Here is a 25,793-nt window from a genome sequence, read left to right on the forward strand (position 1 = left end):
GGCACTCCCCCCCGGGGCGCCCTGGCGACAGCGCCGCCGGGCTCGTTGGTGGCAGGCTCCCTGGCGACAGCGCCGCCGGGCTCGCTGGCGGCTGGCACCCTGGCGACAGCGCCGCCGGGCTCGCTGCTGCCGCCGTCGTCGCTGTCGCTGAGCTCGCTGATAGCCGGCAGTGCTGCTATGCTGCGGACGATGCCGGCCACCCCCTGAAGCTCACTGCATCTGTAAGAGAGGATTGAATGTGGTTAGTATGAAGGTCGAAGTTTGACCCAGGACCCAAAAGGATAAAAAACGGCCTTACTTACCTTTTCTGGAGCAAATTATATTGCTGCGCCTCCTCCTCCCGGCGCTGCTCCAAAATGCGGTACCTGTGACGAACGGAAATGGAGAACAAATAGAAATTAATGAATGAAGTGATGATGAAATAATTTATTTGGCAACAGGAGCAGCAGTGACAGTGATGTCACACGCGATGTCGCGTGTCCTGTTCCATAGAGGACGAGGTTAAGCATACCGTGGTGATGTTCATGACACGTAACGTACCTTTCTTCCCAATTCTGAAGGCTACCCGGCCTGCTGTTGGCTAGTGGCATAGAGAAGTCCTCACCGGACACAGCTGGATTCGTCCAATTCGTCCAATTCTTCGGGTTTGTTGTTAAGTCACGATCAGTCCTTAGCAAATATTGAGGGTATGACGGTAACGTTGGCGAAACTCTGATAGCAGCCAGCCGGTGCACCCTGTCAAGGACGTTCGTGTCAATGGCAGTTCGTGTCTATGGAAAATGCTACATTCCATCGCGGGCACGCGTACCGCAGAATCGACGGAGCCACGGAGCGCAAGTATGCGCTTCTTTGAGCTACTCAACGACCCGCTCCTACGCATCATGCGCCCCAGAGCACCAAGTGCACCCTTCGCCTTGCTTGCTGCATGCTCCGCGTGCTTACTGAAGGTGAGACTATCGTTTTCCTGTCTCGGACCGTCCGCCATGCCTGTTGTCGATTGTCAGTTGTCTATGGGGCGCTGCGCCCGCCGCGCCCGCACTGGCTTTGGCAGTAGCACCAGCTTCTTTCTCTTACATCCGTCTGGAATGTGGTCCGGGCTCCAACTGCGTTTTTTTCCAGAACGACTTTCAACGGGATCAACGGGATCGGAAACGGCGGGAAACGGTGGTTTCAACGGGATCCTTTTGTGTCTTTTTTGCTACTTATTCTAACCATTTGCCACTTAAATTAATATGATCCTCTTTTTTGATCCTATGCTCCTGATCTGATATTAATATGATTAATATGATTCTCTTCTTCGCTCAAGACTCCTTTTCGAGACCAAGCCCAGCTCGATCCCTCGCTTTCCATTCCTCTTCGTGGCACGCTGGCCTTCCCTTCCCTATCTATTCCCGGACTGCTCTTTTCCTATCTTCTCTTCTTTCACCGCTTAAGGCGCTCCAGTGTGGTCTGGAGACGTTGCTGGAGGTCTTTCGTACTTTCTTCGAAGGTAAATACTCGGACTTTCGGCCACTTCCGCTGCGTCACACAACGCCTTTTGCGCAAGTGTGTCGCTTATAGCGCGACGCATTGCACACGAACGAGCTTGGGATCCGCGCACGGCAGTGAGAGATTCTCGATTCCATTCTATTCCACTCCCTATTCGATCACTTGCGACCAAGCAAGCGCCGGCACCGGTTGCCGCTGCTATCGGTTACAAGATCGTGAAGTGATGTGTGCTTGGAGATGGTTTTGCGTGAGTTTATGCGGCGGACTGTCTTTGGGGACAACTTGTTTCCACGTTGTCGTCGCGTCAGATTCTCGTTTCTTTTTCGTTGCAACAACGTTTGCAGCAACATTCCATATCCTCGCCTCGTTGTGAATTTACAAATCTCGATTTAAAGCTTGTGCCTAATCTATAAACCTACCACCCACCTTATCCTAAAACCCACTACCTAGTATTTACAAACCCGACTCCTATTCAAAATCCTAACAGTTTCCTTTTTCCACTCTAATGGTTACTGGTTTTGTGCTCTGTTGGATGTAAATGTGTCTTTAAAAAAATATCTAGTTTCCTCACTAGTCTTGTCTCAATTGCTAGATTAGTATGATAGGAACAAGTCACTATTATTCCTTCAGAATTCTAAACTGAAGGACGTATAGTACACATGCAACCGGAAATCGCGTCGGTTAGACTACACAAATTATTGTAAATCATCAACCATCATCATGTTTGTATAGACTAACATTATTTAAAAGAGTCAAATCGGTCCGAACCAGCGTTATGCACGCGAAGCTTCATCCTTTTTAGCTATCTTTGCTTGTTTAATTGTGTATAACTTGCTATTTTTCATTGAAATTCCATCATCATCATCACCACAGTATTACTCAGGCAGTTACAGTCTTTCCCGTAGAGAAACAGATTTTATTATTATTCAATACTACTCGCTCAACTTGTCACTTTGGACCTTATTGTGGTATGATTTATAATTAACATTGTTCAAATAGTTGCCTATCGGCCATGAGTCTCATCTTAAAATTCATAATTGTCATATTGTAGTCAAAGTGATTAAAACTATCGTTGAATGCCTTTGGCATTCGCGGTTGAGAGAAATTCCGACCATGGGCCGTCCTACTATCTGATCGGCACGAAATATACTGATGCCTAAGTAAATAAAATGCCTAACCGGAGGCTGCCATTTCAATCGACTTTGGTTGATCCTCAGCATACCACTAACAAAGTACTCATTGCGTTTTCAAACAATCGCGCACTCTGATTTCAAACAGCTTTGCAGTTTGTCTTATTTCTCGCAGGACCTAACATTGCTTTCAGGATCTTCCATCCATTCCGAGTTGTTGTCTTGGTTCTCCTTAATCTTTGTCTGATCATATTCGGTGTGATGCTCATTTTTTCAATTTTCCTTTCATGCTTATTGTCAGATGTTCTACACTTGATGTGCCCTATATCTCTTTTGCCTTTCAAGAGTAAGAGTTCTCTATTGTGTGCCAACTGTTGTGATTATTTTTTTTGTAACTAATTCTTGAGTAACCATTTATTTAAAGTTGATACAAGACAACAACAGATACAACTCAAGATAAATAACATCGGCAAACTTGCGGACTAAACGTAAAGCAAAGCTTTAAGACTGGAATGTTGGTTACAACACACCACGTTTTTGATTAAAGTTAACTTTTTATTGTTTATTATGAATATAACTTAACTGACACACAGTAGTCTTATTGGTTTTTATACTTAAATCTAATCATCGTTCATAATACAACGACAAAAGGACGAAAAAAAATCAAATCACCTCCGCAAATTATTGGTTCGTTACGCTGAAAGTAACACAGAAGTAAACGATGATATAGCCATGTTAAAATCAAGTAGATAGTAGGCACTGTTTGATTTCATTTGATTTTTGATTTATTACACAAACTTCGTTTGCCGACACGGCTCTACGAAGTACTCGAGATACTTACAATATGGTAACGCTAAACATAACATAATCATTGAAATGGGCGTCGAAAAAATCTTATCAGAAGACATATTGATTCGACATATTGAACCCATTAAAAAAAAAATCCTTACTATCCATCTTCGCATTGATCATCTGCCATTGCGCTGCGCAACAATGAGATCGTCGGCGGCATCACGTGATTTCGTTAAGTAGTTAGATTACTTTCTTTTTACGCAGCCTGGTGGTTAGCCCTGCGCGCAGCCTCCTATGACGCAGCAGTAGGATTTTCCTAATCTCATTTGTAGAGAGTGCGTTATAGTTTAGGTTTGAAATAGGGATAGAGAACCTCATCAAAAGAAGAGCAGAGAATGTTACGTGACTTGAGCACAGAATGTGAGAAGAGAATGAAAGACAAATGAAAGAGAAACAGTATAAGAAGTAAATAGGCCGTTGTGGGACCAGGACAGTCACTAGAAGGGGTTTAGAGTGACGACTAATCGTAAAAGAATCAGAATTTAAAGCCATGGGAGCTGGGTCAAAGATACAGCAATTAGATTTAGATAGGAAGCAGATTACTGGAACCAAAACCGCCTCATGTTTAGTAGAAGGAAACCGGGGCACTGCCGCCTTTGCTAGGAAGTTGGAAAACCAAACGAATTCAACGTAAAGGACGCTACCCAGCGAAGCATATTCCAGAGAACTAGGGGAAAACAATGTAGTAGTAATTACCGATGAAGCACAAAAAGGGCATAATTACAAGGACATGCCAGGAGAAATGTAACATTTATATGTGGAACGCAGTCACTGTGCTATCAACACTTAAACCCTAGTGCGTAAAACAGGAAGAGGCTTTTCGGTTTGTAGGATTAGGGTTTAAAGTAGTTTAGTTGCGAATTAACAAAGGAATAACAAAAGAATTCATTCTAGTCATCCTAGCCACCTTCCACCACCGACGCATCCCGTTCGGAACTCTCCAATACGTCTAGTCGGTCCATCGAGACGAGTAACGGCCACAAAACAGACAAATACCAAATAACACGGCGATAAAGGAAAGCACCAGCTGTAGGCAGATTTGATGCATCATCGTGAAATGCATCGCGCTGATTACAACATCCGTGGCAAGCATCAACGCCATCTAAGTTGTTCAGAGTCATCATCAGAAGTGCGATGAAACGGAGCTGATGCGAAAACAATGGACAATTGTCCAAGACAAGATCCCAGAAAAAGAAGACCCTGATAATAGCAAGCCACCAAACACATATCATATCCTGCTTACTTACTTACCCGACGCTACAACCGATGGAGCGGTCTTGGGCTGCTGCAGAAGATTTCTCCAAGGATCGCAATAGAGCGCCGTTGTCCTTCAAGTCCGTCGTAAACGTCGATACCACCGTCGCTTCATCTCGAATAGAACCGACCATGCCGTCTCTATCAAGCACGACAACAGAAAGAGAAAATAGCGAACGCAACAGTGTCACAAAACAACTATGCTTGGCGGAACGGTATCACGGAGAAACAGCTTGGCCGTCCGGAAAACAGCGGATTCATCATTCATTCATCAACCCACCAAAAAAACACTCGTTGGCCACTTGATTCGATGGAATCGGCTATGGATGCGGAGAGGTCTTAGCGGATTGATGGAGAGGTAAAGGAAGGTGGTTGGGGCGGCTTCACTTATAGTTAGTAACCAATTTAGAAGGAAACGTTGTTACTTGAGGGGAAATAAATGATGTTGTTTGATAGCGCTTAAAAGAAAATCATAATCGTGTTCTCTCTCTACGAGTAAGAGCTTACAGGATTCCCCCGAAAGAAAGATCCTTATATTGGCCGCCGTGAGGAATGAATGATTATGTATGAGAGTAAAAGCGTAGCTGGACGCAAAGTAAGTATAAAGAGTTGGTAAGAGCAACCAATCGCCTGGAGGATGTCGAACACAAACAGTCTGCACTGCGTCAACAAAACGGACTGCACTGCGAATTTAATGGTAACATTCCGTGGAGTAACATTTGTCTGTTCCATCAGGTAACCATTAGTTATTTATATTACGAGGAGTCTTCCGAGGATTGTCTTTCCTTGTTGCAGGAAGTTCAACATCTTAGTTACCTTCACTCAATTCAATTATGGCGTTTACCGGGGAAAAAGTGTGCACCTAAAATTTGGAGGAAAAAACGGATAAGATTCACTTAACAATCAAAATTGTTTCTATGGATTCAGCCTTTCACATGTAATTTAACAATCTCTCCAGTTTACCAAATTAATTAACTACGAATTAAGGACAAAATTTTGAAATGTATACCATGTAATTAAACAGATTCAATGCACCCAAAGGTGGTCGCTAACACTTTCCTACTCTATTTGATAAAGTGTAAATAAATAATGATTCTCTTAAACAAATGGGAGATTTAAAACATCAGCAAATAATACTGTACAATCAGTTTGTGTCTTCTAAAAGGCACAAAATAGGGAGCTCTGGAGCAAAGAAATGCTTTGAAATAATTTCCTGTGTAAAGTGTTGAAGAGGTCTTTTATTTTTAAACAAACACTTTCATTAAAAATACTTAAAATCGCTTAGATAAAGTTCTAATTTGATAAAAACTTAAATCAATTCGTTCGGAGGAAATAGGCGATCAAAACATCTGCTACTTAGTCATTACAATATACATTTTACATTAGTTTACAACAATACAACAACAACCAACGCCATTTGTTCAACAATATAATTATGAGTAATATTGTATGATCATTTATTCGGCTTGAAATATCGGGCACCGACTAATGCTGAATGTCAGATGTCGCGAAATGATTCTCGATTTAATGAATGATTTACACTAACAGCCTATTTTATTCCAGTTTCTTTCTCCACTGTAGCGTTGAACGAAGAAGCGCATTTGAATTCGTTAAGCTTCGGAGTTGGCATTTTTTTTATTGGCTTGACCTTGGCTAGTGGATCGGACCGGTTTGCAAAAATGCATGACGATATCTGTGTAGAATTAGCAACAATATGTGATTTGGATTTAAAATTTCATATCCTACAATGGAAAACCTACTATCTGACTCCTTTTCTTGTCTTTTATCTGCATAGACAGCAGTAAGCCCAACAGAACAGCAGTAAAATTCAAGTACTGCATTTTCAGTGCAGTTGCACTTCACCAATGACCAACTTCTCCGCAGTTTAACCAAATTTGACTCTCTATTTCAAGTTTTTGCAACTCCTACCCATAGTTAGTGATAGTATCGATCGACCGTTTTGGGCCATCTCAGTCTTCCTCTTGCAGTTTTGCAGTCAGAGATCGGTTGGTCGCTCAATTTTGAACGTAGAGGCTACGACATCTCACCGGCAAATTAGCATATTCTTCGCGATGTTGTTAACCGCGATCATCTTCACTATCTGTCCTTATTGCCGCTGTTTTCGTCGTCGTCGTCGTCGTCGTCGTGGATAACGTGAAGTCGAGATAGAATCGATCTCGTTCTTCCAGTCAGTAGTGCACCATCCAGCCCCCAGTGAACAGTGGATCGAAGGAGGCATGTGTTGCAGCGACCAGAAACCATTGCCGGTGCCCAGTCTGGAGAAGGCCCCAAAGGAGTACGACGACGAGGCGGAAGAACCGACGGGACCGGCCAACATCGCTGAAACACTCGAAAAACTCCGCGAGGATCCTCTGGTACGAGAGCAGAATCTGAAGCAGATGCGTGATTGGATCGCAAAGCATCCTCACATTCGACGGTGCCGTACGGACGCCCGGTTCCTGTTGCTATTCCTACGTGCCAGGAAGCACTCTTTCCTGCGGGCCTCACAGACACTCGAGCACTATCTAGCCGCCCGCATGGTCCATCCCGGCTGGTTCCAACGGCTCGACATACGCGATCCCGAGCTGAGTCACCTGGTGGACATTGGGTTCGTGTATCCACTGCTGGAACACACCGCGAACGGTTGCAAAGTGACGATCACGGATTTTGGACTACTGGATCCAAAGCGCTATACGATCGAACATAGCAACCGGATGCACATCCTGCTGGGGGAGGCGTACGGTGAGGATCCGTTAGTGCAGTGTGCCGGTGGGATCGCGATCTTTGACATGCAGCACGTGACGCTCGCCCATCATAGCATCATTTCGCTTATTGGCCTCAAACAGGTGGCCAAGTTCGTTAACAACGGTTTACCGCTCCGGTGTCAGGGTGTGTACGCCGTCAACGTTCCATCCGGTGCGATGTGGATTGTGAACGCTGTGGCGAGCTTTTTAAGCGAAAAACTCAGAAATCGTTTCGCGGTGAGTGATCGTAGATGGCCGGTATAGTTCTTTTCTTTGCTGCTGACAGTGATTCTAACAAAGAGCATTAAATATTGTTTCAGGTATTTCGCGATTTCAACGAGTTCACTAAAGAACGCTTCGATCGCCAGTTGCTTCCGAAGGAATACGGTGGCAAGGTACCGAAAAGTGAGCACATGAAGGCATTCCGGGAGCGGTGCGAGCTTTACCGGGACCGTTTGTTGGCACTGGATGAGATGGATATCGATCTGGATCATAACGAGGCCTACTCGCGGGAGGCCTTGCTCGATGATATCGGTGGTGGTGTCATAGGCAGCTTTCGGAAGCTAGAAGTGGACTAAAGGTTCACAGAGGAGCACAACATACGCTACTGGAAATCAAATCAACGACCGATGCGTGCTTCAGAACGAATGCCAGAGCGATTGGAGCATGCTGAAGTACAAACTGCTAATCAAGGAGTTCCCTTAAATTAGAATGGCAACGTAGTAGAAAGGCACCACTTTTCTTCCCATTTCTTCAGCAGTAATCGTTTGGTTTGGTATTTCTCTCGCATTTTCAATGCAGCAGCAGTTGTGATTATCTTTCTATATGAAAGCATACGTTAGTCGCTTAGCTATCGCATACCCCAACAACTATTTGAACAATCTCCTGTTTCAGGGCTGCTCCTTTTGCTTCTCTTCAACTATCTAAAGCATAAAAAACTTAATATTTGCCCGCATGAAATAGGACACATCTCAGGCCACAAATAAGCTAAACACATGGCAAACGCGTCATTTTGTAGGTATTTTATCTAGCTATGCATAAAAAATAGCGATTAAATTATTGTGCCACGTTTCGTATGAATTTGCGCACTTTTGGTTTTATGCGACTCATCAGCTTTTGCACAGTATTGGAAGTAACTTCATTTGCCATTTTTTACCACCATTTGTACATGTTAGCTGGATGTTTTATCATTCACCATGTTTCGTAAGTTTTTGCTTCATTATATCCCAATATAACTGCATTGGACGATGCTGTGAGCAATTTGGTGGATTGAAGATTTTTGGTATGAAATCAATGCTGTTGTTTCGATACCAATTTATGATCTCATTGTTCTAATGGCACCTTGTCAAGTCGGGCCAGAACAGAACAGGACCTTTGTGACACTTAAAAAAATGCAGTTTCACGTGGGTTTATTTTGTAGTCAAATTGCTCTTCCATAGCGAGTGTGCAGACTTTTTTCGCCTTTTCGGCGATAACTTTTGAAGGCATGGTTCGATTTTGGCATTTTTTACCACTAAAAGAAAAAACTATGACCTTTAAAAGGTCATCCACAAAGAGTAACAAAGCGACCACTAGGGGCGCTACAGTGAGTAAAAGAATGCGGCCAAATATTAAGTGATCCGCGCTTTAAATCGTTGAATGAAATACTTTTTTTCTCTTCTTTTCTTAGTCTTTTCTCTCTACATTTCTCGTTGAACTGGCCAGATGTGGTGTTACTCCGATTGCGTCCTTGAATGCCTTCGATACAGCTGTTTATGCATTTTCTTTTAGTGAACCAGAATCCGCTCGAATTGCCTTCTTATATTGGTAGCAGGAGATCCCTGATTCTTGTTGTAAGCTAACTTTACCCCAGAAACTGTAAATGGAATGGAAGAACAGAAACTGTAAATGGCGGGTGCAAGCTATTCGGCATCAGATTTCAAAGTCAACCACATAGATATTCGATATCCTTTTTTGATTCCACTAAAAGTTCTTTTGGTAAAATTTGTTTGGTTGGAACTGGCCATTTGAGTTTACTCATGTTTCTTTGTGGATGTCCCTTGGCACTAATAAACAGTGGAAAATCGGCCTGACTCCATTTAACATCTTTAAGTACAACTAAAGTCTTTAAGTAAACTAAAGTGTCTCGTCTGTAAAGTTGTTTCAACAACTTGTCTGTGTCGACAAGATCACCAAGGAAGTTACTCCCAACCGATATGGTTACTTCGAAAAAAACAACATGTCTCTACGGACTAAACTACATTTTTCTTCGTTTTTCCTCATACCGGAACCGGCTCCGCAAACGTTTACTTCCGTGCGTATGGCATTATGGCGCATCAAAGAGCAAACCAGTTGCTTGGGAAAGACTTGGTCCAGGTTTAACGCATGTCACAACTGCCTCTGGTGCATCACTGATCGCTAATGGTGTAATTCAGAGCCATGTGTGCGGAACCTATCATCACCTTTCGCAGGGTAGTGTGAACCGGTTGTTTTCCTTTTGTTTTAGATTGCGTCTAAACGAGCACGAAAGAATCGCGAAAGTATCGCGACGACGAAACGAATAAACGTCATCCCCATACAAGTGCGCGAAAGTTTTATCGCGATAGCATGGATGCCCGTGTAGGGAGCGAATGCATCGCGAAAGAACGAACACTGCTGTCAAAGCTGTCATTTCATATAAAAAAAGCCCTCTGGCGGAGGTCTGTCGAAGAACACACGCTTTCGCGAAAGTTTTTGCTCAGTCTGAGCAAAATCTTTCGCGATGCATTCGTTTACCGTCTGGAAGCAACCTTATTCGTCATAATCAGTGGATTATTTCAATCATATTTGGTGACTACTCAATGGGATTTAAGTCTAGTTGAAGTAACAATTACAGGCGGAAAAATAAAATGTGAATAGTGGTGATCTGGAGTCTGCTTCTGGAAATATCTCGATCATCAATATGTATGCAACATGATCCCAGATATCAGTCGAGTTACCTCGTTCTTAACCTTTAAACGTTCCATAGCGCAGAAAGTGGCCGTGATATTGTCTCGGTCGGACATTGACTTGGGGAATGGGCATAAATCAATGGTTCTGTTATTCCTGTGAATGTCATGAATACATGTGTTTCGAACGGTACTTTTTATGAAGCGAACTAATAAAAACTAAGCATTTGAAGACCTTTTCTCTTTAAATAAATACAGGGTTTCAACATGATGGCGCTGCAAAGCGTTATGTTGAGTACAATTAAAGCAACTATTATAGAATTTAAGTATCACGAAGAAAGCATTGTATAATTTAAAAGAAAAGTTAGAAAGTTCTTAAAACATTCTTTATAAAACAAGATAATGACCATGATCTGATGAATGATTAGATAATGAGATTCAGATGATTTCATTTGCTTAGAATGAAATAAACAGTACAAACATAAATGTACATCATAAGATAATTTTTCACTTCTAGTTGAAAAACAACATCTTCGTTTATCAACGAACGCAGAGTCCTAATACCTTCACTTAATAAATGTTCTTGTCATCAAGTAATTTTCAGTTAAACCCTAGTTTCTCTTAAATTATTGAAATTGAAAATTGAAAAGAACACATCATGTGCACTAATACGTACATCAGTATTTTATGAAAAACAATGAAATATGAGCAAATGAGAAATGGAAAACATGAACTTACAGAAGCAATTTAAGGCATAAGCCTACCTTTTAAACCATCAGGAAAACTTTCTTCTAATTAACAACCATCGTAAACAATCAACTCCTATGCTACTTTATCGATAGCATTGGATTTATCTATAATCCTTTTTTCCTACAGCAACTATCTAAGTCGTTATTTTTGTCCATACATTCTCTTCCATTGTCACAGTTCCTGTTGTTCGGCCTCGTCGGTGCAATTGCGACACCCACCAAATGTAGCCTATCGCAAACCGGTCCCCAATTGGTTTTCTTAATTTTGTCTTCCCCCGTTGTCGAACGCTATCATTCGATCGACCCGGTTTGCGACCCGAACCCGTCACCATTCTGTTCCGGTACACGGGAGGAGGGTCAGATGCCTGGGCTTCTGGAGCGTTGAGGTGGTTTGACCCATTTTTGTTTTCGCCCAACTGAATCGTCGACGATTTCGCGCTACTTACCTTCACTTTCCGGGAGCAAGAGGGAGTTTGGCATTGGGAAAGTCGCCATGACATTTGTGCGCTTGATCCGAGAGAAATGATTTAGGCCACTGAGTCGCCTCAGTCTCAGATCAGTCAGTTTAAGCTGACGCTCGATAGTTCCTGAGTACACCCTTCCACTTCAAACAACAAACAGCGCACCATCAGCTGGTTCCCGTTTGGTGGCAAGTCCTCAACAAACCAGTCAGTCTTGATCTTACCGTCGAACCGTTCATTGCGTCCGTAGCACGAACGCCAACAGCGTGCACCAGCAAGCATTGTGCCACCAGCGCGGCATTGTGTCACGGTGTGTTTCGTGTGCCATGACCGCGAACTACGCCGGATCCGCGGACCGGTTGAACTTGACTCTCTCGAGCGCCCCCGGGGGGGCCGGACCTGCACACCGTGATTCGAGCCGTGCACTTGATCGCACTTGATCGCAGTGAAGTAGTTACACGGAACTTGAAGTGTACTGATAGCGTTCTCTACGGTTGGTTCTCCAGTTCCTCCACGGCACCGTATCCGAAATGAGTGCTTTGCGCCGGGTGCTAAAGTTTCTTCTCGGTGCCATCGTACCGCGTACCGGTGTTCCAGTCGCCGCGTCCAGTGGTTCTCCAGTAAATAGCGTCGCTCCATCAACAGCGAACAGTGCCGAGGGATGATACAACCAATTCCATCCAATCGCAGTCAGCCATGCATTCGGGATGACTCCTCGAGCTAAGCAAATCGATCCGGAAATATAAACACGTTTCAAAAGTGATCAACTTTCTGAGTGTCTCTGAGTGTACTAAGTCGGCCATGCTACAGACGATGGCGTACGAGGCAGTCGATTCCTTGACTTACTTCGATATGAGATGGCGGGAGGTGGGACGTTCGATCCTTGGGGTCCGTAATTATATGTTGTCCACCTTCGCTGCTCTCGCGATTATATCGATCTAGCATCTAGCAATGTGTCAAGGGCCACGTGATGGCTGAAATCAATTACTCTAATCAATTCATTGGAAATCCATGGTGGCTCACGATCTAGTGTATCTCTATCCCTGAGAACTAAAAATATTCACCAGAATGTCCTTCGCGAAGCGAGCGCAAAGTTCAACAATCTTTTAAGGGGGACTTCGATATTTAATTTTTTTTGTGACACATATTTTTAGCATTTTTCCCTGAAAGTTAATTCTTTCAAGAACATTGTGTAAAAGTTTTGGATCAATCGAGGAAAAATTGACAAAGATACAGATTTTTGAAAATCCGCGTTTCATACAAGGCTCCATGCAGCACGCTACTTTGAAGAGCGTTTCCCAAAATCAACGTTTTCAAAGTCGGTGTCCATCGTACCGTAAAAACTACTGGGCCGATCGATTTGAAATTTTTAACACATAATTTGCACACTTTTTGCCAGGTAACCCCGTCGAGAGATCATTAAAATTGTTTATACTTTTTTTTTTAAACAATTCTGTAAAGCTCGTTTTTATTGGCAGAATCGCAAAAAGCATGACTTTTTCAACTTCAAAAATCTGCCAAAAATCGAATATCAATCAAATATCAAAATTGGAATATCAACAAAAACTCTCCGGGATTACCTAGATAAACTTATAACCTTTCTAACGACACCGTAAAAAGTAACTTTTTGCCGACACGCCTACCAAAATTTGATGCCATAGAATAGTTTGTACATGAATGTTGCTCAAAACTATATCAAATATTCTTCAAAAGTTGTAGATTAATTGCCATTTATTTTCATAAATAAAGTTGAATGGTTACGTCACAAAAAATCGTCAAAAAAGGGCCTTGTTTTGGCCCGAAAATACCGAAGTCCCCCTTTAAGTAAACCGGCCATGGCCCGCTTCAAGCAATGTATCGTCACAATGCGCCATTATTTCTTCTATTTTTTAAAATAGTGTTTCGGTAGTATAGTAAAAGTTCACTTCAGCACCATTTGTTGCTTCTAAACAGTAATCGGTTTATTGAGTCAGTTCTGTGGTGCCCAAGGTCGCCACAGTTCTTAAACGTTCGGGTTGAAGCGCGGCCAGTTGCGGATCTCGTTGAAGAAGGCATTTCCGGGGCAAGCGGTGGCAACGGCCTGACGATGTCCAATCAGCCAGTAGTTGGAAGCGATATGTCCGAGCGAAACACCGCAGCTGATCAGCTGCTGAGCGGCATTCCGGGCAGCGGCATTCGGGATACCGTTGGTGAAGGTTCCCATGACGCCCATACCGACCGAGCGATCATTGTATCCGGGAGCGTGGGCACCCTGACGGCCCCAGCCGCGTCCCTCGTAAGCAGCACCATTCTCACCGACCAGGAAGTTGTAGCCAATGTCCGCCCAACCGTTACCGTCCATGTGGAACGACTGGATGTTGCGCATCTGCTGGTTGCATGCCGCATCCGTCGTGCAGTGAGCACCGGCCGTATGGTGCATCACGACCCACGGAGCCGGACGGATCGGCAGCTGGGCGGTGTTGGCCGCACGGGCTCCCCACTGGGCACGGGTCACAATGCGCGGGCACTGGGCCGACACACCGGCCAGACAGGCGCTGGCCACCACCAACAGGGCGGCAAACTTGTTCATTTTTCTGGATTCTCACGAGACCGAGGACTGATTGACTGTGATTCGCCAGGAGCGCGAAGCATTAAGATTTTATACGCCGAATGGATCACCTGGAGTTCCGATAGGGCTTATCGGGGCGCATACGCACGCTGGACCATGGTTCGATTCAACCCGCGAAGGGTGCCGTGTGAAAATGGTCCCACCTTTACGTCGTGCCGTGCGTCTTCTGGTAACGGGCAAAAAAAAAAAACAGGGCGCGGATAAACAACGGCCGATTAGCGTGGCTAATTGAGGGCCAATCGCTTTGGACTCCCCGCAAGGACTACCGTAATAGTACAGGGCGATAAGATATCGACCTCCACTGGGTAGATCAACAATTCGGGGGTTTTTTTTCGGCGTCGCTTGACCGCTACTGCACGATATGGGACAGTCCGTACCCTACGCAAACCCATATCACCAGCTATCCCGAAATCGCTTATCAGCTGTCCAGAATAGTCTACGATTTCAGCTGTGGGCCAGCCAGATAGTTCCAGCCATTATGCGTCACTTGTTTGAAATCTGGAATCGTGCGTGCTACTTACGCTGCTTGAGCGTGGTTTCAATTAAAGTAATAAATATGGTGTAACTCGCAAAAAGAAACGTAAAGTCATGCATGATTAGAGGCTCCCTGGGAAGGTCAGGTCGGTTGTCGTTGGGCCAAGTTATCGCGAACTCCAAGAGACGTCATCGGGACGCAATACACCCTTTTATGTTGAAAGAGGCCCCCTCGGACATTTCCCATAGAGATTCGGGAATTTTTGTATCGTGAAGAATCCGATAGAGAGATCAGAGCAGGCTTGTAGCTTATTCTTTCTGAAAATTTCATCCAAGTAAGCGCAGTTCAGAACCAGCTGTTATTTTTGGTTTTCGTAGAATTATAAGTGATTCTAGATGTACCGAAGTGCAACTTTTCAACGTTTAAACATTTAGTAACAGTAATTTAGCATGGTGTGTATAATTTGACGATCATCATGGAAAAGGAACTTTCAAGAAGTAATGTTCCAAAACCCTTAAATTGCGAGCCAACAAGTAGTTGAAAATATTTCATTTAATACCACGGTAGCCATTTGAAGGAAGAGAATAGTTTTCAATTTATCTGATGCGATTCAACTTCGGACAAATGGAACCTGGTCATCTAGTGGACCACGTGGTTTAAGGAAGTTCCTGGTGTTCTTCTGTAGCTTAAAGCCCCATCCCGTGCCGTCATTCAATTTGCTTTGTTGGCAACGAACGAATTTTGGACGAACATCTTTCGCGCCGATCCACTGTCGACCATACAAAGACCGAGATTTTTCATCCGTTTCACTTTAAACAAAAAATCAATCCAAAACAAGAAAAATTTGATGAACAATTTCAGCGTGCATTGGAGGCTTAAGAGTACTTCTGGAGCCTATCATGATCTAGCACTAGGTTAAAGCGAACTCCTAGACTCAGATTGAGTTAGAGCGACGGTGTCAACAATGATTCCAAAAGAATTGGAATGATGAACTGTAATGGAGGACGGGATCGCGAATTACGAAGGATTTTTCTTTAGATAGTGCTTTTTGAAGTTACGCTGAATAAGGTACCATGCAAAGTAAGTAAACTTGCCAGGGCACTATCGATACAAATTCTTGTGATCTGGGGCCGTTTAGTGCCTTTAGTGTCATTTTACTCCATAACACACTAACGGTATCTCCACATTTTCAGCAATAAATCAGAATCAGCTGGACATCTGGAGCATTTGTGCCAAAAATATCTATTTTTTTTGTTTCAAAATGCAAAAAAAAGTTATTACTACAAGTACCGTTTCATATGACCTTTATTGCAGAAGCTTGGATCATTCTAGGTCTCGAGATAATACTTGCCTGCAACACTTTCCATGCACTCCGTGCGGCTGTTGACACGAGCTCATAAAATTTGTGCATCGATGCCTTTTTGTGCCTTTTTAACGCTCCTAAGCGCCCAGATAATCACCCTCCCCGAAACGTGCTGTTTGCTTCCTTGTAGATAAGCTATCGGGGATCCACGGATGAAAAAACGATTTACCGTAAAAGGCGATTCATACGAAGGAGCACTGCTTAAATAAGCTCGAGTATTGTAAAATAAATATCTCCATAATCGCCTCCACCGTTACTATTTGAAAGATTTGCCGCCACAAACCAATAGACGAACACGCAGAGCACTCATGATCGTATGTTACAGATTTATCACTGGGAATTGGGAAGCCCCCTTGGGTGTTGTTAAAAAGCAGTCGCCATTACGCATGTCCTCATAGGCAGCAAACATCTGTGACATAATGTCCGGCGTCCGGGGTCCACTCCACTTCATCATTGTCGAGAAGCGACCCGCGACGAACGCGACAAATGTAGTAAGTTAGGCCCGAACAATGCCAATTAGTGTAAAGTTGCGGGTACTAGAGCGATAAGTGGCCACCTGCGAGGGGATTCTGGGCGCTGTGAGACACTCCTGTGGGAACCTCCTCACAACGGTCCTCAAAAACGATTACAGAACGACATTACTCATCTATGAAGATCTTGATACACTACGTTACTTCTCAAATCATCTAATCAATCTTAGATATAGAACACGACGCATGACTATTGTCTAAACGTTTTACTAACCCAGCGACATCAATTAGTACATCTCAGACGACATTTAGTCGGGGATTTTTTTGGTTCTACTAAATTTGTCGGGAAATCCAATTTCTTATCACTCCTAACTACACTCCGTGCTAATGGCCCCCGATAAGGAGAATAAGCGGCCACGGAACATATCTTGCCGGGAAGACGGAGCAGGTTATAATGGTATAAGGTGCTCCGATCGATTCAACGACAGTGGCTACGGTAGCGGTTACGATAAGATCCGCGCAATCAGGCTGATAACCACCGTGCTGAGGAAGTATAAAATGGACTCTACGCTCTTCAATTGACCGGTAGAATCGCTTCAGTGTCGTCGTGTAAAATCTGCTATCGCTCGTGATTCACCATGAACAAGTTTGCCGCACTGTTGGTGGCGGCCAGCGCCTGTCTGGCCGGTGTATCGGCCCAGTGCCCGCGCATTGTGACCCGTGCCCAGTGGGGAGCCCGTGCGGCCAACACCGCCCAGCTTCCGATCCGTCCGGCACCGTGGGTCGTGATGCACCATACGGCCGGTGCTCACTGCACGACGGATGCGGCCTGCAACCAGCAGATGCGCAACATTCAGTCGTTCCACATGGACGGTAACGGTTGGGCGGACATTGGCTACAACTTCCTAGTCGGTGAGAATGGTGCTGCTTACGAGGGACGCGGCTGGGGCCGTCAGGGTGCCCACGCTCCCGGATACAATGATCGCTCGGTCGGTATGGGCGTCATTGGAACCTTCACCAACGGTATCCCGAATGCCGCTGCCCGGAATGCCGCTCAGCAGCTGATCAGCTGCGGTGTTTCGCTCGGACATATCGCTTCCAACTACTGGCTGATTGGACATCGTCAGGCCGTTGCCACCGCTTGCCCCGGAAATGCATTCTTCAACGAGATCCGCAATTGGCCGCGCTTCAACCCGAACGTTTAAGAACGGAGTCTGCGTTAAGGAGCATTAGTTGTGATACGAAAAATAATGAAAGGTGGGAAAGATTCCTGATGATCTGACCGAAAACCGTTTCCAATGTTTATTGTCCCAATGCAATGGTATTGTCCACTAATTTGTACGCATCTCGTTCCACCGAAAGAACTCACGGGAACGTTATTGTGAGATTACTTATTGTCTACAATTTCGATTCCCGATCTGAAAGTTATTCCTTCTCTGCGATTAATGGCCCATAACAAACTTCTCGTTTAACAATTCTTACAACCTAACATTCGTTATTGTCTCTCCCTCTCTCTGGTCCTCTCTCCTCGTCTTATGCTAATTAGAAGTAGATAAACATGTCTTTGAAACGTGAATCTGAGCTCACAGCAAATATTATTGTCAATCGTTTCCGCGAGCGTTGAGCGTCGGTTTAGTTGCTCTTTTTGGCTGGACTTGGTGGTGGTTTGACCGCCGGGAAGATGATGAACAGCGATAGCTGGATGGCGCACAGAGCGAGTGCGACCAGATTCTGAACCTGGCGAACCCGCGTGTGAAGAAAGAAAGAATGCATTAGCAGATGGTAAGTGGTCAGAGTCAGAGACTTTGGTTGCTAGGCTGCTTGGTATAGTATCAAAGTAAGTAGGTGGAACACTAAGCATCGTGGAACCACGGATTGAACTTACCACCAGAAAGTTGTTTCGCAGGATGATGCCATACAGCAACCAGAGGAAGGACACGATGGAACCGAGTACGATCATCGGGAAGGGCAGTCCGGCGGTGCTCTTCTTTTTAAGAATTTCACCCTGGAGCGAATGAATAAGACCGGATTATTGGATATTTGATGAGATCCCGTAGTCAGAGGCCTACTTACTAGCCCTAGCAGTGGCATGCCAACTAGCGTCCAGAGTAAAGCCGTAAGGATCACTCCGAATCGAAACTGGACCAGCTTCGGATCCTCGTATTTTACGTACGATGACACACCCACTGTAAGCGCACCGGCCAATCCGATCTGGCCCCAAACGGCCGTCTTCCGTGGGCCCTCGGTGTACAGATAGAAGGCGCAGACGTAGATCACATGGAGCACTAGCCCGATAAAGTTGACCCGGATCATTCCATCGTCCCGGAGCATCTGGCCAAACTGCACATTCAGCAGACAGAAGGCGGTACCGCCGAGGAACGGCAGCACGGAGAAACCGGCCGTCGAACCGCGGCGCCGGATCTCGCTGATAGCCAACACTCCACCGAAGAACTGGATCACCGTGACGATGGCCGCCGTCAATCCGACCGTATCTTTGTAGGGTTGTAGCGCAACGGCGATGGATTCCATTGCTCAAAGATCGTTTCACGTTTTACGTAATCCTACACCCGATCGGAACTGATCTTCGTCGGTGCGTGCCGTTGTCTTCTGGTAAAAAAAAAACACTCACGTATCTTATCGGTTTAGAATTTTTTTTTGTACCGGTGCCTTCTAACTGATAAGCAGGGTCCAGCAGGATCGCGCACGGCTTGCGTTCTTCGGTAAAGTGTTGGCTAAAAGCGTTCGGCTATCGTTTTCCCTCCAGGTGTGCTGCGATTTCGTTGCGTTGCGAGAACGTTGGCAAGGTAACGAGTATGCTAATTTCGCTGCAGTCTTAGATTCTCCGTCTCCCCCTCGTCGTCAGGAATGTGCAGTTGGCCGAGGCAATCCGGGTCCCGATCCGTGGCCTTGAAATTGGTTTGTTTATTATTTGGAAACTGCTGGCCCAGCGGACAAATTCTCCCTACAGAAGGGGCAGTGTGAAGAGATTGTAAAGGGAAATTTGTCGGCAGGCAGCCGGTTTTGGAAAGAGAAACCGCTAACAGATAGCGCGTGTGCTTTTAAAGGGAATGGAGATTTAAAATGCACGGTACGAGGCTAGATTTTGAGAAAAGATTAAAGATTAAAGGCGATTTAAACTAAGGTTGTGCATCTTTCGATGATTGAGATTTCATGGAAGAACTTCATAGCAGCCCAGCTTTGTACTGCTTAACAAATTTCGTGAGTGGAATAAATTCTGGAATTGATTTTCACAGTGCCACAGCGAGTTCCTTGGATCGCTATTAAATCAGCCATTAAGATAATACAACACACATTGGATATTTTTTGCAGGGTATCCGTTTTATTCGTCCCAAAAGGGTCGTCATTGTAGGACAGCGTATCTTGGCGTCGACGTCAGCAGCGTTTACGATTCGTTCGACTCAATGGATGGAGCCGACTCAGCGGACTCAACCGACTGGGCGGACTCGGCCGACTCAGCAGAGACGACGGCCGGCGCAGCTTCTCCAGCGGCTAAGCCCAAGACGGCGAAGACCATGGCGAACAGGAACTTGAAGTTCATCTTGAATGGTAGTTGTGGTTGGTAGTGCTCTCGAAGGAACTGAAGAAGATCTGAAGTGGAATGATTGGTATTTATAAGGGGCCATTTGTCGTTCCGATACTTGTTTGCATAACTGTTATATTTCTCGGTGCTGGTACCTGAAAGACATCCCTTGGTGGGAGAAACGTGGTGGCACGAGTTTACACAAATCCTCGATCAAATAAGCCGGCACGAGGCAAGGTCGAAAACAGTTTTTTTTTACTTTTCAGTTTGCTGCAAATTGCGTCAACCACATAGTCTGCTTTGATTTGCTAGAATATTCGAGGAAAAGTATGTGTACTGTGGCTTTGTTTATCAGCCTGCTCCCATGTACAGGAGACTGTTTGTTGTCTGGGTCAACACCGAACAAGCTGACACATTTTTATGAATTCAGATCAATAGCCGGCGATTCTCTGTAGAACAATTCGTATATGTAGCACGAGGTGCGTGCGTTTGCTGAAAAACAACAGGCTCTGATCAATTCAGTCGTTTGTGAAAAGAGCAAAATGTCGAAAAGATACTAGAACATCATCTACGCAATCCAGAACCGCTCTGCGACAAACAATTGTTCCTTTTTTCGAAGCGAACTTATTTTCTTTCTAATTGAACGGTATTTTGTCAATGGATTTCTGCAGAGGAGTTCATTATTGTTGGTAATTTTATTTTCTTATTCTTCTGTCCTCCCGTCGTCCCCTTCACGTATGGTCTCATCCGCCCGAAATACTCTAAGAAGTAACCGAACAATCATTAATCGAGCAATAAATATTCCCTTGCCTGGTATGCACCACTAACTAAAAACTGCTGAATGAATACCACTTATCCCCTTGCTTTGCTTGACTGATTGCACCTGCTGATAGCGTTATGGGTTCCTTGCCGCTTAATCACTAAGCATTGGTAGAAGATGTAGAACGAACGAGTAGGCCATGGATACAGTGTACACCGGAATGGGGCACATAGCTACCTCCGTTCTCGATCGAGGCAACGGAGCGCTTAAGATACTGTGTTGTGTGTTGCTAATGATGAGTAAATGAAAAGATGATTTTCGAGCAATTTCTAATGAAACGATCGCAATAGGCCATCGGTTCGAGCCAGAGGCTCTTTCTCTCCCATTCAAACGCAAGCTAAGGCGCCCCTTAATTTCCGCCGGTTCCTCCTCCGTGTGACAGTCTTTTGTGGTTTCTTACTTTCTCTTCGCCCTTGCCTTCCTATCGTGCCAAAGATTTCACGTTTTATCACTTGACAGGTTGTTTGTTTGTTTGTTGATTATCTACCTAAATATAGTTTGCAATTTACTCGAAGAACGAAACCAAAAAACCCGGGCATAAAACAATAGAAAAAACAATAGCACAACAACAACATTCCTCAATGGCCCCATCATTGTTTTCTCGCTACAAAATATTGCTTCAACTTGCACACACTTGCTCGCATACATAAGCATACACACATGCACACATCCGTGGCGATGCCATTCATACTAAATTGGTGTACCTTCGGTCTCGTAGTTCAAGTCTCTAATCTGAGTTTTTGGGTACTACGTCTATACTACCAGTGCACTCTGATCGCTTAAACATTATACTAGGGTAGTATCGTGGTGTCGCGTAAATTCACGTACGCTTTGTTCAAAAAGGCATTTGAGAGATACTACCATACCGGCCACTATCTTCTTCTTAATCTTAACTAATCTACTAGGGAAGAAAGTGGTGTATCGAGTCCTATATACATGCCCACTAGAGGTCGGAAGCGCTCTACAGCTCGAGACAGCGCCGCTAAAGCTACCAATCCTTACACACAATCGTGATGTACCAATGGGCCGCCCGTACCTACAGGCGTCCATTCTAAGTGTGTCTCGAGGGCTTGGTAATACGATGATTTCTATACTTGCATCTGTGTACTAAGTAGTGCACAACAACAACAACAACAACTGTTGACCCCTGTAGTAGTTGACACTCTTGTAATCCTATTTCGATTCCCTCCCTCGACCCCTTTCTCTTTCTCTCCCTATCTCTCTCGTTCTATGATACGCTATCTAGATGTGGTCTAGCGAATGGCAGAGCACCGTGTCTACGATCAGTTCTGTAAAGCGGTTTTCTACTCTGTCATCTCTTCGTGACCAAACCAAATTGGTATACTAATCTATTCCCATCCCATTCGTACGAAGAGCACACAGCGCAATGAGTGAAAAGGTCGCTGGTACACTATGACGCATGGAATACATCGGATAGGACACTGTTCCCACTGTTTCTCTTATATCTAATCTACGGCTCGCCAATCGCTCGTTGCCGTATGCTGGGTGGTAACGTGTCCTCTACATCGGAAACGGAGCTTTCCAGTCGATGCGCCGAGGCAGAATTAGATTGGTTGTCTGGGTAGAAAAAAAAAGGAAATAAAAACACATTTGAAGAATATTGTTATCGATTATGATACTCGAACAATGCGAAACCGGACACGAAAACGGAATGGACGAAACGTAGAAACAACAGCAGGCTGTGAAAACAGAAAAACATCAGCAGGCTGTGCAAAGCATGGATTCGCCAGCCAGTGGAACGGTCGGTGAGTATCGCCACCCAGATCACCACAGTACACAAAAAAAAACACACGAACGAACTACACTTAGTTGCCACAGAATTTTACGCTGCTATAGGATGATGTGGAGGCTACCGAAATTCTGAACTACTACTTCAAACTACTAAACATAACAAATTCTTAACAAAGTGACATGCTGAACAGAAGAAGAGTAAATCGGCAAATCTACGAAACGCACAAACGATCGAACACCGAAAACACACAAGTTGTTGGCACGGAACTGACCTACAATTCAGTGCACTACCATCTAGTAGCTGCACGAACGCTGGAAGTGTCTCTAATCTCTCTCTAATCAGAGAGAGCATGGGGTCCTTCGATTCGAACGGTGTGTAGGAATGGAACGGAACGGGAATTCGCGTGCCGGTGGTGCACGGGAACAATCACAGTCACAGGGAGAGGAGATGGGGAGCAGAGGCAACTGGAGGTTGTCACCGATTACGAACCGAAGGACACTACCAATTAGATAACTTCACTCGTTGGCTGTCGCCGTTAGGACGGCACAAAGCCGATCCGTTGATGTTGGCGCTGCTCCTGCTGGTAGCTGCCATCGTTACAGTCCGTGGTCAAGGTACACAGGTGACCAGCTGTCGCCTGCCGGTGCTGCCCACCTTCGTCCGTCCCATTACCATCGGACGCGGAACCGGAACTTTCACTTAATTCTAGCTGGCAGCCTAGCCAAGATGACGATGATGATGACGAGACAGACACACCGGTAAGGTGTTTCGGTGTTATTGTGGACATGGAACATGATGAAAAGCAAAGACGATTGGTAAAAATGGAAACGGAATTGTCCAAAAAAACATGGAGACCCAAAATATGCTTATTCAAACGAGCGCTTATAAGCGAAGAAGATGGTAAACCCAAAGCGTAAGCGTACAAGTAGAAGTGATCGAAGAAAGGATGTGTCTCGGATCCAAGTTGCCTACTCACCAACGATCGCCCTCTCGACACGTTGCTTATCCCGGACAATGTAGATCGCGGTCAACATGAAGAACGCACTACCCAGTACCTCAACGAAGCAGGTTGTAAATAGGGCGTACTGCAGGGCGCGGAATTTGATCAGCGGCGAGTCCTCATCCGGCTCGGAGGAATCCGTTAGGTTCAACGGATCAACAGTGCTGGTGGCGTTTAGTGTGCTCAGCGTTGTCACGGTAACATTTTCTGCCAACTGAGATAAACTAAGCATACCGAACGATGAGCTCGCCGCTTGAACACCAGAGTAGGTATCTGTCGATAACCGAATCACTCGCTTGACCGCCTCGGATATCTGTTGAGAGAGTGAGAGAGAGGGCAAGGAATAAGAGAAAATGTTCTAGAAGAGTTCTAGGCGCCACTTACCAATCCAACGAAATACGGACTACCGGCATCGCCAAATGCATGTGAGATCAATATCTGGAACGCTTCCGCCGTTGAACGCCGCGTTGGCACGACCACGTACTGTTTGCGAAGGAAAAAGTGAGAAAATATAAGCATTTTTTGCTAGAAAAACAACCAAATTTAAAATCACGGCGAACGGTACGAACAGCAACAGCAGCGCACGGTAACACAGTTATCGGCACCGAACCACAGATGGCGCGATGCTCGCTCAAAAGACAAAGAAAATTAACTGGCGATCTCGAGTGGCGTCTTTAAACGCGACAAAAAAAAAACAAAAATTTAAAAAACCAAAAAAACATTTTAAAAACAATCGACGTAGAGTGAAAATAAGGAACAAAGAGACAAAGGTACAACAAAAATTCGCAGCTCGTCGCTTAAAACTCCGCGGTGTGACAATCTACCACAGGGACACGCATTTGTGGCCGTTAATATGTTCTAATCATTTTCGGACGATCTTCAATTTGGCTTTCGATCGTTCGTTGGGCGGTCGTTTCTCTGGTTTTCTTTTGGTTTGTTTGCTCTTTGTTCTCTTTTATCCACGTACCACGACTACACTGCGCACTGCCGTTGTTGTTGCTGCTGTTCGTACGTTTTTCCGAGCGTTTAAGGATGGGTAAATTTTGTAATTTTTCTCAATTTTTCACAAATTTTATCATAACGCTGTTTTGCAAAAGCTCACGACAAAAAGATGTTAAGGTGCATTACAGGGGAGCGGGAGCGAGTGCGTTAAAAGAATATATGCAAAAAAGTTTTACCAACATAAAAGAACCAAAATAGATCAAACCCAACGTACACACACAAGGCACACAAATAATGAAGGGGATACGGAAATGAATTGCAGCAAAATTACACTCTCGCGGCACGCAACAGCAAAAAGAAGAGTATTTGAACAGTAGGAACTAGGAATCAGGGATCACGAATCGGAAGGCAGGAATGAAATGGCCGGAAATTAATGCCCATGGCTCCTTCGCGAAGAAAGGGAGTTTGGTTTGATTTCAAATGCTCTAACTAGCACAAGGCTAGCCAGCCAGGCTGGCGGCACCAGGGAGCTGACTTGCAACACCCCATCTACTTGGTGCTAATGGTCTCAAGTCACGCAACGGGGAGTTCATGTAAAGGGTGGTCAGTGATTTGTAAGGGCCAATATCCCTAGGTAGATATTTAATGTTCTACCAAAATGGAAAACCATAGACTTCCGGGAAATGGATTAAAATTTAGCTGAAATTTAGAAATTGAGTGTTTAAAAACGTTAAAAGAGCTCAATTTTATGAACACTGGAACTGGAAGGTATGGAAAATTAAAATCAAATTAAAAAATGTGTCAAAAGTGGAATGTTACATACAAGAAGATTTTACAATTTTATCACTTTCCCCTCTCAAACTGTACAAACTCTTCAGACACCACAATCAGAAATGAAGAGAAACAATCGATCGTAAATTCCACCACCAACACCAAGCCCGGATAACGAATGTGTTCGTTCCAGCCACCAACAGAAAGTAGGAAGAAAGGATATTAGGTGCATTTTGTGCGTGCCAGCGAGCGAAAGAATGTGCTGCAATTGCTCAAGACGAACACAGTACGAAGCGACAGCGAGCAGAACAGCGTGTAGTGTAGTGTGTGGCTCCCGAGACAGTGAGAAAGACTAGTAACAGAAGAGGGGGAGTAGTAGCATAAGGGAATTGGTAGTACACAACAACCGAGACGCGGGTGGAAGAAGGGGATCGCTTTTTAAATTGAGACAGTAATTACAAAACCT

At 44.7% G+C, this 25,793-nt stretch overlaps 5 protein-coding genes across 7 annotated transcripts in view; 2 read left to right on the top strand and 3 right to left on the bottom strand.

Annotated features, from left to right (window-relative positions):
* The first annotated feature begins 6,961 nt into the window (after positions 1 to 6,961).
* LOC126576638 (clavesin-2-like) lies at positions 6,962 to 8,046 on the top strand. Its single transcript, XM_050237943.1, has 2 exons — positions 6,962 to 7,705; positions 7,789 to 8,046. The coding sequence occupies exons 1-2, from the start codon at positions 6,962 to 6,964 to the stop codon at positions 8,044 to 8,046; spliced, it is 1,002 nt and encodes a 333-aa protein (XP_050093900.1).
* Positions 8,047 to 13,519: 5,473 nt separating this feature from the next.
* Positions 13,520 to 14,198, bottom strand: LOC126574231 (peptidoglycan-recognition protein SC2-like). The gene has a single exon (XM_050234296.1). The coding sequence runs from the start codon at positions 14,151 to 14,153 to the stop codon at positions 13,587 to 13,589; it is 567 nt and encodes a 188-aa protein (XP_050090253.1). The 5' UTR covers positions 14,154 to 14,198; the 3' UTR covers positions 13,520 to 13,586.
* A 2,797-nt stretch (positions 14,199 to 16,995) lies between these two features.
* Positions 16,996 to 17,789, top strand: LOC126576092 (peptidoglycan-recognition protein SC2-like). The gene has a single exon (XM_050237201.1). It carries the CDS (start codon positions 17,139 to 17,141, stop codon positions 17,703 to 17,705), a length of 567 nt encoding a protein of 188 aa, XP_050093158.1. The 5' UTR covers positions 16,996 to 17,138; the 3' UTR covers positions 17,706 to 17,789.
* Positions 17,772 to 19,474, bottom strand: LOC126576091 (sugar transporter SWEET1-like). Its single transcript, XM_050237200.1, has 3 exons — positions 18,574 to 19,474; positions 18,386 to 18,505; positions 17,772 to 18,237 (listed from the first exon to the last, which is right to left on the bottom strand). The coding sequence occupies exons 1-3, from the start codon at positions 19,027 to 19,029 to the stop codon at positions 18,133 to 18,135; spliced, it is 681 nt and encodes a 226-aa protein (XP_050093157.1). The 5' UTR covers positions 19,030 to 19,474; the 3' UTR covers positions 17,772 to 18,132.
* A 1,243-nt stretch (positions 19,475 to 20,717) lies between these two features.
* LOC126575459 (protein spinster) overlaps positions 20,718 to 25,793 on the bottom strand; it is a 23,268-nt gene continuing 18,192 nt past the window's right edge. For 2 of the 3 annotated variants that reach the window (XR_007608262.1, XR_007608263.1), the window contains exons 5-8: positions 23,999 to 24,097; positions 23,591 to 23,927; positions 22,886 to 23,331; positions 20,718 to 22,439 (exon numbers count right to left, since the gene is read on the bottom strand). Coding sequence is in view for 1 of the 3 variants with exons in the window: in XM_050236163.1 (XP_050092120.1) it covers positions 22,333 to 22,439; positions 23,591 to 23,927; positions 23,999 to 24,097 (543 nt within the window). In the remaining 2 variants the exon portion in view is untranslated. The remainder of the gene's footprint in view (positions 22,440 to 22,885; positions 23,332 to 23,590; positions 23,928 to 23,998; positions 24,098 to 25,793) is intronic. The other variant, XM_050236163.1, reaches the window with a different exon arrangement.

The sequence above is a fragment of the Anopheles aquasalis genome, chromosome 3 (assembly GCF_943734665.1).
Source record: "Anopheles aquasalis chromosome 3, idAnoAquaMG_Q_19, whole genome shotgun sequence".
In the NCBI taxonomy this organism is placed as follows: domain Eukaryota; kingdom Metazoa; phylum Arthropoda; class Insecta; order Diptera; family Culicidae; genus Anopheles; species Anopheles aquasalis.